At 38.6% G+C, this 11,913-nt stretch overlaps 1 protein-coding gene across 1 annotated transcript in view; it reads left to right on the forward strand.

Annotated features, from left to right (window-relative positions):
- The first annotated feature begins 325 nt into the window (after positions 1-325).
- The window catches only part of SPARCL1 (SPARC like 1), a 22,135-nt gene continuing 10,547 nt past the window's right edge, over positions 326-11,913 (forward strand). The window contains exons 1-4 of the mRNA XM_018553555.1: positions 326-1,252; positions 4,555-4,645; positions 5,131-5,249; positions 8,374-8,494. Coding sequence (XP_018409057.1) covers positions 326-1,252; positions 4,555-4,645; positions 5,131-5,249; positions 8,374-8,494 — 1,258 coding nt within the window. The remainder of the gene's footprint in view (positions 1,253-4,554; positions 4,646-5,130; positions 5,250-8,373; positions 8,495-11,913) is intronic.

An 11,913-nucleotide genomic window follows, 5' to 3' on the forward strand; every position in this document is an offset into this window, starting at 1 on the left:
TTTTATCAAATAAATATTCAAATATTGCTTGTTGCCATGTGAGGATGTGTAAACCCGTAGATACTTCTGTACATATGGAATGAGACTGGAATGAGTGAATAGAATTGTATGACAAGATGACAGAACATATTGTAGGCACAATTGTCTTCTGCAGAGACAAGTTATAATATGTTGACATACAGTAACAGAACAGAAAATAATGCTTGTATATTTGTTGATAGTTTAATATAATTCAAGTGCAATATCAGTTAAATTAATACATTCTATTACTTTAATGTAGTATTAATTTCTCTAGATAAACCAAAGTGTGCAAGAGCAAGCAACTATGGACAATACTGGGGAGAAAATGATCAGTGAACCAGTAAGAATGGAAGGAAGACAAAACACACAAAGCATGGGTCATAGCCAACACAAATTAGATGCATTGCCACCAGAATCCTTAATGAATTTAAATACTGAAGAAAGTAAAAACATTAGTCTACCTGACCTGGATGGCAATCTAAGACATAACGATTATACTAATGAATACGAAAACGAGGATAAGAGTGAAGAGAACAAAGACAGTATTGAAGATACAGCTGTTATTTGGATCACAGGAGATCCTGAGCAAAAACGTAAAATCCAGACACATGAGAGTGATGAGCAACAAAGTGGAGATGGATCAGCTGCAGGTGAACTCTCTGAGCAACATGCAAATTTGCAGATGGAGTCAAACGTGTTGCATTTAGAGCTGGATGGATATACTAATAATAAGTACATAAATATTCCTGAGGAGATCATTGATGAAGACTTAAAATATGTTCTCAATGGTACTTATGACAACATGAATCCTGTGCTCTTCCCAAATGAAACTTACAAGGATCAGATTTTTAGAAAAACTAATCTTGAAGATGCTTTATCAATGCCACAAGAAAGTGAAAGCAACATCAGCAAAGATTATAATGATAATGGTGATTCTTATAATATGGGCAAAAGTGAAAATCAGTTTATAAAAAAAGGCAAAAATATGACAAGACTTTTAAGTGATCCTGGCTTAATGCAAAAAGAAGGAATACAAGGAGAAGAAACCATTGACCAATCAAAGGAGAGCACTAACATTGGAGATGATGTGCCAAAGTACCACAACAAAATTATTGAATATGGGAAAAGAAAAAATATCACAGGTCTAACTCTGACTACACGATCACCTACACCTAAAATTTTGGATATTTCTCTAAACAATAGAAATGGCAAAGTAGGTCTTTATGATCACGTAAGTCAAAATCTTTAGTTGTTGATGACTTTGTGAAAAAGTCCCATGTTGTGATAGGGATTCATCTATATGTTCCTGAGTGTGGCTGCAGGCTTTGTGACACATAGTAGAGAGCCAAAGTGTTATATTATTAGGACTATTGCAGCTTTCTGCAGCCCAACTAGTAAACCATACTTGCAGTCAAATTTTTTTTTAAATATTTCTTACCTTTGATCTGTTTCTTTGGTGAAGGCCTTTGTGCAGATTCCAAGCTAATCTGAGCAGTTTGAAAGTGAAATTAGATGGTTAGACTGTGGGTCAGAGTGAGTTTCTTTTCATTAATATGCAGTGCCTCGAAATCTGTAAACCTTTGTTAGGACAATGTTCAAATCTAGTTTACAACTGATAGTAAAATCTGCCAGCACTTTACAGAAACGGTTAATTAGAGTAAACATTACTTTACACAGCCCCCTCCTTAACATTACAAGGGGGAAGGTAGGTTTTTTAAGTAAGTATAAAGCACTTCAAATGTAAGCAGCATCTTTTTTTTTAGCCACTTGAAGAATAGGTGTTTACACCTCCTTCCTGGACAGGCTATTTTTCAGTATTGAGTGCTGCAGTACTTTGACTGACATTTATTCCGTCATGCAACACTGTACTGAAATTATTTTTATACCATTTTTTGGGGACAGATAGAGCTTTTGGTGGTATTTAATCACCACTGAGGTATTTATTTTTTACTATATTAAGGAAAAAATACTGAAAATTATTTTTTTAAAATGTTTTTTGCCCCATTATGTTAGGAAACAATTATTATTACAACATTTTTAGTAAAATATAAAAGACAGGGTCACGTCGGGTAAATAGAAAAGAAATAGACACCGGCACTCCAATAGTAAATCGATTACGTCTATTTATTGACGTACATCAAAAGCAAAAGAAACGTAAATAAATAAACGCAAACGTAAATAAATAGACGTAATCGATTTACTATTGGAGTGCCGGTGTCTATTTCTTTTCTGCATTACTTTGACGGTGGCCATCCGTCGACTACTGAGCACCCAGGATACTTTGTTGGACGTGCGGTCAGGAGTGCAATGGGTACATGGACTGTACGTCGGGTAAATAGACACCAAACATGTCAAGCTTTAAAAATGACCATAGGTGACCATTTAAAAGCTTTTTCCAAGACCCCAAATGTCACCTAGATCTCTGCTTCATCAGCTTCTCTCCATCGTCTGAAGCTGGAGAGTGACAAAAGAAGGCAGAAGTGATGTAATATACATCACTTCTGCATTCTGACAGCGGAGAGGGGACCGGAGGGAGATCGTGTACCGATCTCCCTCTGATCCCCTGTCACAGAGTGGTTAAGTTAGGTAATGTAAATGAAAACTGATAACAAACATAAAATAGGTGTTATCTCAATTTGGCTGCAAAAGTGGAACTACACTTTTAGGAAAACTTGGTGTAGAGGCGAATCCTGTTATTAAGTTCTGACATTTTTAGGGTGAATAGACAAACTGCTACCAAGCAATGTACATTCTAACACGTATAAATGCAAAAACAAAAAAAAGATGAACAGTGAGTGGAGGGTCTTTTCGTGCAACTTTGAGGGCAACATTAAAAATACAAATCTTTTAAATCAAATGCTTGAGGAATGCACGATTTTCAGGGACAGTCTTAGCAACAGCATATATTGTGCCATGAAACTTACTTTTTCTGTTACATAAGGCTTGGCTTACAGACAACGGCAACACCACAATCTAATTCATTTCAGGTTCAAAAAATACCCTTTTAAGGTAATTTTAGCAGCAATTAATACCTTTTCATCAAGTAGCAATAGGCCCACTTTGACCGACAGATAGAGATTTACCAGTAGTTCACTGAAGCTGTCCATGTTTTTGCTGATGCAAATCTGGCCAATTTCTATTATACTCTCATTAAGAATTAAGAGATTGCAAATGATACTAGAGAAATGAACTAGTGAAGAGGAGTATGGGCAGGGATTTCACAACAAGAATTAAGAGACTGCAGATGACACAGCATTGTAAAACTGGTGAGCAGCAGGACAATTTTAATGAACAAGGCTAAGACCAAACTCTCCAGGGACATTAAGCATAGGCTTGAGCTTTTCTGCAAGATAGTGCACAAAATACAGCAGTCTAATATTGGCCAGTAGCAGGACAGGTTTAATCAGGGATAATGGGCCTAACTGGTGTATGCCTAACTTTTTATCCATAGGTATAGGGGGTATAGTGAATGTAAGTGATATCATTTGAGTTGGTTTAAATGCACACTGTTCTTTCACTTTCACTTTTTTCCTTTCAAATGATGCATAGGTATACTGCTAACAAAAGGCAGCTCCAACAACAAATAGTTAGTAACAAGTGAATTCTCTGCTTTAAACATAATAAATACCCCATGAACATACAATAAAAAAACCCAAAAGAAATTAAAACTCCAAAATACCAACCCTGAAATAAAATGGCACTTTTTTTTGTAAAGGGAACCCTTGTACTTGTAATAAATGAGGAAACCCCAAAAGTTCTCCCATGCTGCAAAAAAATCAATTTAGCCCAATATAAAGGACTTATCAACATAAAAAACAGCATACCCAAAAATAAATCAAAACCCCCAAATAACATCTCCCTGAAACAATAGCCTGTTTTTCAAAGCTTTGAAACAAAAAAAGTTTTTGCTATGGACCACAGTTAAAACTAGTTGCTGGCCTCAAATCAACCAGACAAGAAGAACGACAAAAAGCCTCCAATAATAGGAACAACAACAACAAAAAAGAAGAATGGTTGGTTGCCAATGAGCCAGCAATCATAATAAAAGTTTAGTTTCCTAACCGACCCTAATCTCTCCATATGCAGTAATAAAGTTTGTCAGCTTTTCCTATCCTTTTCTTATAGCAGCTTCCAATACACTGACACCATGACTACTCAGTGCCACCCCCTCTTCATAGTGAGGGGATTGACTTCTCCAAAGTCGCCTTATTGGCCCTTTTAAGCCCACTCACCATAGTTCAAGGCCATGCGGTGTATTACGGTTTAAAAGAAATGATCCCTGAGGCACCTGCACAAAAATGCGCCAGAACCACAGAACTGAAATCCACAGGTTTTATTTATATTTCTCTTGGGAAATGGTGTTTGTATTCTTCTTTGCAAATTCCTACCACAAAAAGCATACTGTTAGGTGAGTTAGCATAGTACCAAACTGGCATATGTGTATATTGTAACATTAGATGATGGCTTAACCATGGAAAGTTAGTCTCTGATTGACTCCTGGCTTAATACAACAGGTTTGATTTTTTTTTTCAGGGACTTAATTCTACTTCGAAGAAGGAAGTTAAAAATGTTAAAACAAACAAGAAAAAACTAGCTGGTGACATCAGTGAAGTTGGTATAGAAGGTAGGAGGTTACCTAAAAATATGCACTTGTAAAATAAAAGGATCCTCCTCCCAGGAGTCTCTGTTGGGACTTTGAATCCTTTCTATGTAGCCACACTACAGTTTGTCCCTGAGTGACTGGGCGCTTTTGTGGATCCCACCTTAAGGGATGGACAGGTAAGTTACTAGTTGGGAGGGCGCTTTTGTGGATCCCACGGCCACCTTAATAGATGGACATGGATGTTACTACTTGGGAGGAAGCAACAAAATAAAAGGCACCCCTCCCTCTCTTTGACACTGTATTGGTCTGTTCTATGCAGCTTATTTGTTCCACCGATATCGGTTCAGATTCTTGTCTATAGTTTTCCTTCAGGAAAAAAAATGATGGTCCCCATGCATAAAAAGTTGGACAGTGCTAAAGTAATATCTGATCTTGACAGTGCAGAAAATCTCCACTAGGTGCCATAAGTGGGTCATGGTTTCAGTAACAATTATGTTTTCTTTTAGATCCATGTGCCAATTTTCACTGTAAACGGGGAAAGACATGTATAACTGATGGACATGGAAATCCACTGTGTGCCTGTCAAAATCCAGACCTCTGTCAGCCCACTAACGTAAATGATCGGGTGAGGGGAAAAAACGTCTGTATGCTTTCCATACCCTGTTTATATATCAAATACTGATTTTATTGTGTAGAAATTCATATACAGATCCCAAAATAATATTTTTTGAAAAAGTAAGAGATATTTCCTTTCTCAGAAGTATGTAATATAAAACACATATTTTTAGGATGTGTTCTATAAGGCAACTATAAATATGTTTACAGGCATATCTGATATAACTTTATAAAACATCTATTTGTTTTGGAGTACCTGCTCTTATTTATAAGAGTTGATCACCATATATCGTAATCACACTTGCAGTATTAGCTGCTTCCTACAAAATAAAGGGAGACAGTACAGTTGCAATACAATTCAATATAGGAGGGTTAGGAGGGCCCTGTTCATGACAGATTACAATCTAAGGGGAGGTGCAAGTGATACAATAGGTAATAATTGCGAGGGATGAGCTGATGGAGAAAGTAAAAGTAAACTTTGTAGGTGGAGGCGGGATAGGCTTTCCTTAAAGATTACTTTCTCAGGATCACCTAAAAACAGAAAGAGTAAGAGATAGAAGGACCGTTTGGGGTTGGGAGTTGGGAGTTGCACAGAAAGGGAGAGGTTCTGTGGAAGTACAGGAGATGAGCATGAATGGAGGTGACAAGGAGGCTAGAGAGAGGTCTTGGGAGGAACAGAGGATGGTTTGGGTGATATTTTGAGATGAGGCTGGTGATGAAGCTTGGAGAAGAGTTGTGGCTGGCTTTGTATGGTGTTGATAGTAATCTGAATTTTTTTTGTTGGGCGAGCAGGAACCAGTATTGTGATTGGCACACAAGGGCGGTGGTTGGTAAGGTGAATAAGTCTTACAGCAGCATTTATGATAGACTGAAGAGAGGATAGCCTGTGTAAAGCTTGGCCAATGAGCAGGTAATTGCAAGAGTCGAAGTGAGGGATAACAAGGGAGTGAATTAGAAGCTTTGTGGTGTAATTTGTTAAGAAGGGTTGAATTTTGGAAATGTTACAGAGGTGTTGTAACAATCAAACTATCATAAGATACTCACTTGGATATCAGCTGCGGATGTATGCCATTATTTTCAATGTATTAGCAAGTTCTTATAGGACATAAAACTGTATTACTTCATACAGTGTCCTTCCACAACAAGGTAAGTAGGATTCAGCAGTAGTATAGCAAAAGCTATATAGTCTCTGCAGGGATGCACAACACAAGTCTTAACTATCAGTGGCCCAGTAACATAACGAAGGTGTGCTACGCAGGAACATGCACTCAAAACATAAAGTCTCTTCACTTGAGTCTAATACAACTAAGGAATGTCTTTCAACATTAAGAGTTCATGCGACAGACAGAAGTAATAGTGATCATTGGTTTTAGCAGTTAGTAAGCTGTTAGTGAGTTTTAGGAGGACAATTTCTGTGGAATCAAGAAGGTTGTTATCAGTTGAAATCCAGACAAAGAGCTAACTATACAGTTGAAACACATATTCCCCTACACTCTGAAAGATTCTCACATCACTTGAAGATCACTACAATTATTTACACAGAAGATGAGCCATACATCTTGGTCACCAATCTGCCCCAATACTACTACCTGGGTCATGAAGGAGTATCACTATACTCTCCTCCTGTCAGCAAGCTCCCAATGTTAAATTGACAACATTGTACAATTAAGGAAATTCTGATTAGCTTACAGGGCGGTACATTGATTACAATGTAAAAGGAATAGTGGTTTTATATATATTTATTTTGCTAATTATTGTTAGAACTAAACATTTTTTTTCTCAAAATGTAATTTTTTTTAGTTTAGTTGCCGTATTTTTCTCTCCATAAGACGCACTTTTTTCCTTTGTAAAATGTCTGTGCGTCTTATGGAACGAATTCCTATTGCCCGACGCCCCGGACATACAGTTTCGGGCGCCGGGCGAGTATTTTTTTTTGTACATTCAGCCCTGCTCCGGACAAGCAGAGCTAAATGTACAGCATGGGGCCGCCGCTCATTTAATACAAGTGATCTAATCAGATCACTTGTATCAAATCGAGCGGCGGCGATCGTGTCCGGGGGCTCCCCCACCGTGGTTTTCGGGGTTTTCCGCTCCTCTGGGGGACCCGTGACCACAGCATAGGAGCTCACCATAGAGCCCGTAGAGCAGACTAAAAAACATCCGTTCTTCGTCTGCTCTGTGTGATCACTGAGACTGTGGCGCTGTAATCACAGTGCCACCTGTCTCAGCTGTCACTAACTGCAGCTGTCACAGCACCACTGTGTCCTATGGTCAGGTGCGCCTTATGGAGCGCAAAATACGGTAGATAAATATAAAAAATATTGCACACATATTTTGTATTTCCATTTACTGTCAACGATAGGCTAATTTTCACATTATCACACTAGTTTCCAGACTAGTTTTAGCTGCTGTGCTAAAAAAAAAAAAAGGTACGGCTCAGTTACTTATGCTAACATTTACAGACAGAACCCTACCTTGCCACATGTGCTCTGTTCAGAAGGGTCAGCTCCAATTTCAGTCAGAGAGAGAAAGCATAAAAGTAAATAGCTTATGTTACACTCTATTGTTAGAAAGTCCATCATGCTCTGCAAACCATTTAATTGGTGCACCCAGAACTAAATGCTTATTTGTAAAACAAAGATTATGTATAAACAGTGGGGAAAAAACTAGTAAAACACAATTTTTACAATTTAATTTTTTTTTTTTTAAATGACCAAATATAGTTTCTCTTTTAATAACACATTCAGTGTAAAACTACTCCTGTAAAATTAGACGTGCTGAGATGGTTTAAGTAACTTATACAGATTCCTCTCAGAATCAGCCTGTGAAACTTTTTCGGGCCTTTCAAATGGGGATTCAGAACATGCAAATGAAATTATATTTTATATACCTACCACCCTGAAATCCCATAGCAAGAACTATGGTTCGACAAAGAAAAATCTGGGCTAGCCTATTTGGCTGCCTACCCTGTGAACACTGTAGGATAGGTAGCACAAGAATCAAGAATAAATTGGAAGCTCTAACAAGCAGGTGTTGTAAAACGCGGTGTGAACTGTTGGGGCTATATAAATCCTGTACAATAATAATAATAATAATAATGCATTTATATAATTAATTTTTGGGGAAATTTTCAGGTATGTGGGACAGATAACAAGACTTACATCAGCGATTGCCATCTCTTTGCAACAAAGTGTCAGCTAGAAGGAACAAAGGAGGGCAGCCATCTTCATCTGGACTATCAAGGAGCATGCAAATGTGAGTGAATTACAAAATATTGGATATGCAGTAATTAAGTCCTAAGGAACTTTCAGTTTAAATTGGCTAAATTTCAGGTGCATCAAAAAAAAAGGTGTTTAAAAGTCTTACAGTTATTTTCTTTAGAAAGAAACTACATTAGCGAAGCATTACCCTGCCAGCATACTATAAAGAAGGACCCTCTCTCTTTCAGTGGAAGCAGTGGTCTCTCTGCAGATATCCGACACACCCCCTGTTGAGTCAGATCTATAGCTCTGAAAGCAGCAAAATGTCTGCTCTCTGCTAACTGGACTGACTAAGCACATTTGTGACCTAGAGTTTTTTTAACAGAAGTTAAAAACAAACCTTGTCTACTGCAAAATGTATGCTATAACCTAAAAATGTGTTTTTCTTAAAATGTCCTTTAAAATATTAACACAGATAACATTAACTATCAAATATAATGTTATTTCTCCATACAGAGATCCCAATGTAGGATAATCAATGTCAAAGTACTTATTAAATAATGTTATTATATTCTTAATTCATGAACCACATAAATATATAAGGCTAGGTTCACAGAGCCAGGGATCAATGAAATGATTGTTGTCTTTTGAATCATAGATACATGCAATTGCTACATTACCTCTAGGGCAAAAAAAAAAACAGTGTTTCATTTACTGGTGTGGTGTGTAGTGAGTGGAGACTTTTGAGTACATGGTGGTATTAATATCTGGTGGAAGGCAACGTTTGTTGAGAGAAAATATATGAGAAATACAGCAGGGCAATTGCTCAATACCCATGCCCTTGAGTATATTGGAATACAATTCCTTTGTGCAAGCTTGATGGATTAATCCACATGAACGATTGCATGTTTTGTGGAGATATTGAGATGTTTATCAATTAAATGGATTGATACAGGCACCAAACAAAAGGATGTTGAAACATAAATGGAGTGTATCAAATTGCTGGATTTCAAGGACACGTGTATATTATATGCAATGTGATACATTAGCTCTTCTTAAAAAGGTTTACAAATCGTAATATTTATTTGGCTATAGTTACCAATAATTCAGAGTTGGGGTCATAGTATTATTACTGGATATATACAATTACAATACATGGAGCCGTGGTTAGGATAGAAGAGATAGATTTTTAAATGTTTGTCTCTACATTTATATATTTATTTGGTTGATGAATTAAGAATATAATACAATGATTTAATAAGTACTTTTGACATTGTCCTATACTGGGATCTCTGTATGGGGAAACAACATTATATTTTAATGTTTAAAAAGTAAAAGACCCATATAGGTTTATAAATTATATAAAGGTTTATGTAGTTGTCCCTTTATATTATTTATATACATTTACTTTATATTCTTCATAATCCATGTGTCTCCAAACTCCATTGCCACAATCAGTATAGACAACAGATGCTTGAATAGGGTTTGCAATCTTGCCCTTTTCATCCCCTCCCTGAGACTGATCAAAATAAATTTACTTAGAAAATCAAAATATGCTAATTCATATTTTGGGTATTTACCATCTGCTGTTAACCTCCCTGGCGGTATTCCCGAGTGAAGCTCGGGGTTACTTTTCCATACCATAAGCGGTAACCCCGAGCTACACTCGGGAATGCCGCATAGCATTTACTTACCTTGTCTCTCGAGCCGCACTGTGTTCTGCGGCCGATGCCGTCTTCCGTCTTCCGGGTCCCTTCCCTTGCGAGCGTTCGCGTCGCAGGGGGGCAGAACCGGCGGCATGTTATAAAAAAAAAACGAAAAAAGCGCCAAAGACGAAAATAATTCGAAAAAAGAAATAGACAGAAAAATGACATGAAAAAAAAAATCATACCGCCAGGGAGAGAACTCCAGGAATTTTTTTGTAATCAACCCTTGCAGTGGGGCTACCCCCGCACGGGTTAAGTGCTCGTTTTTGTCTAGGTTAAAAAATAACAAAGCTATACTCAAAGCTCCAAGCTGGCCAGCTGTCACAGTGATCCCTCCAGCCTCTCTCCCCCTTCCTGCAGCATTGGAATCTTCCTCAGCGTCCTCACGTGTATAGAATGTGATGATTTACAGGACCTTAGACCGCTGCAACGGAGGGGTAGAGAGGCTTGAAGTACCAGTCTAAGAACAAGCCGGCTCCACAGTTCAGGTGAGTATAACTTTTTTTAATATAGACAAAAATGAGAAAATAGCTGCACTTCCACGGATTAATACATTTTTTTTTTCTGGAGTCTAAGTGAACATGCATTCCATATTAAAAGGGAAAATCCTGCCTAAGAGCAGACAGCATGAGATTCCGGATATTACTTGTATTGCCTCTCCTTGATTAAATTTCATGTTATTTCTGGAGACCGAATTTTCGTGGCTTCACCAGCTTTCATTCCTCTGTTCAATAAAACAACCTACTTGATCAGTAAAGGTACTTTTACTGAACAGGAAGGTGGCAGATTGTTTTAGCTTAGTCATGAAGTTTGGGGAAGTCATGTCCCTAAAATAAATGTAAGTCAGAGAGGGGCACACAAGATACTTTTGTGACTAATAAAAGTAATAGCAGGCATCTCGTGATATCTACACTTAGACAGGACTGTTTTCTGTAAAAGTTTAAAATGGGGCACAGGCAGGGCCGTAGATAATTTTTTTCCCTGGTGGGGGGTTCAGCTTCCTCAAATTATAAGACTTTATCTAGCAGACACAACAAGGTTTGAAAAAAAAGCGACATCCGTGGCCACTTCAGCACCCCCCGCCCCACACACACACATTATATGGGGCTTCTCGGTCAAGAGTGCGGTGGGACTATTTGCCTGTGACTATTGGCCAGTGGGTCCCCGTGTGCCTTCCACTTTTCTAGGTGAGAGGCTCCTCAGCCTTCCCCTAGCACAGCACTGTCAGTTCTTGCGCCAAGCAGCCATTCAAAATATGCCTCCCAGAGCCGAGTGTCAGCTTGAGGTGGGATGTGATAGGACAATGGCTGCGAGGGAGCTCCATCCATACATGCATTGCTTACAGCTCCCTCTCATGTCCTGTAGAGGTGGCTGGCCCGGTGTGATGTAACATACTGACTCCCGACCCCTCTACAGGGTGTGCGAGGGAGCTGTACAAGCAATGCACATATGGATGGAGCTCTGTCACAGTACCGCAGCCCACACTGGGCCCCAGGCTAATTATCTACTCCAGTTCTGATAAGGTAGGGAGACTGGGTGGATCTTAAAAAAATAACTTTATTTTTTGGTGGGGTCTCTGGTGGGCTGTGCAAAGTTTTTGGTGGGCTGTGCGGAGTCTCAGGTGGGCTGTGTGGAGTTTCTGGTGGCGTCTCTGCTTGGCTGTGCAAACTTTAATGTGGGCTATGCGAAGTTTTAGGTGGGCTGTGCGAAGTCTCAGGTGGCCTGGTGGGGTCTCTGGTGGGCTGTGCAAAGTTTTAGGTGGGCTGTG

Source organism: Nanorana parkeri, unplaced genomic scaffold (genome assembly GCF_000935625.1).
Source record: "Nanorana parkeri isolate BGI_ZX_2015 unplaced genomic scaffold, ASM93562v1 scaffold124, whole genome shotgun sequence".
Lineage (NCBI taxonomy): Eukaryota > Metazoa > Chordata > Amphibia > Anura > Dicroglossidae > Nanorana > Nanorana parkeri.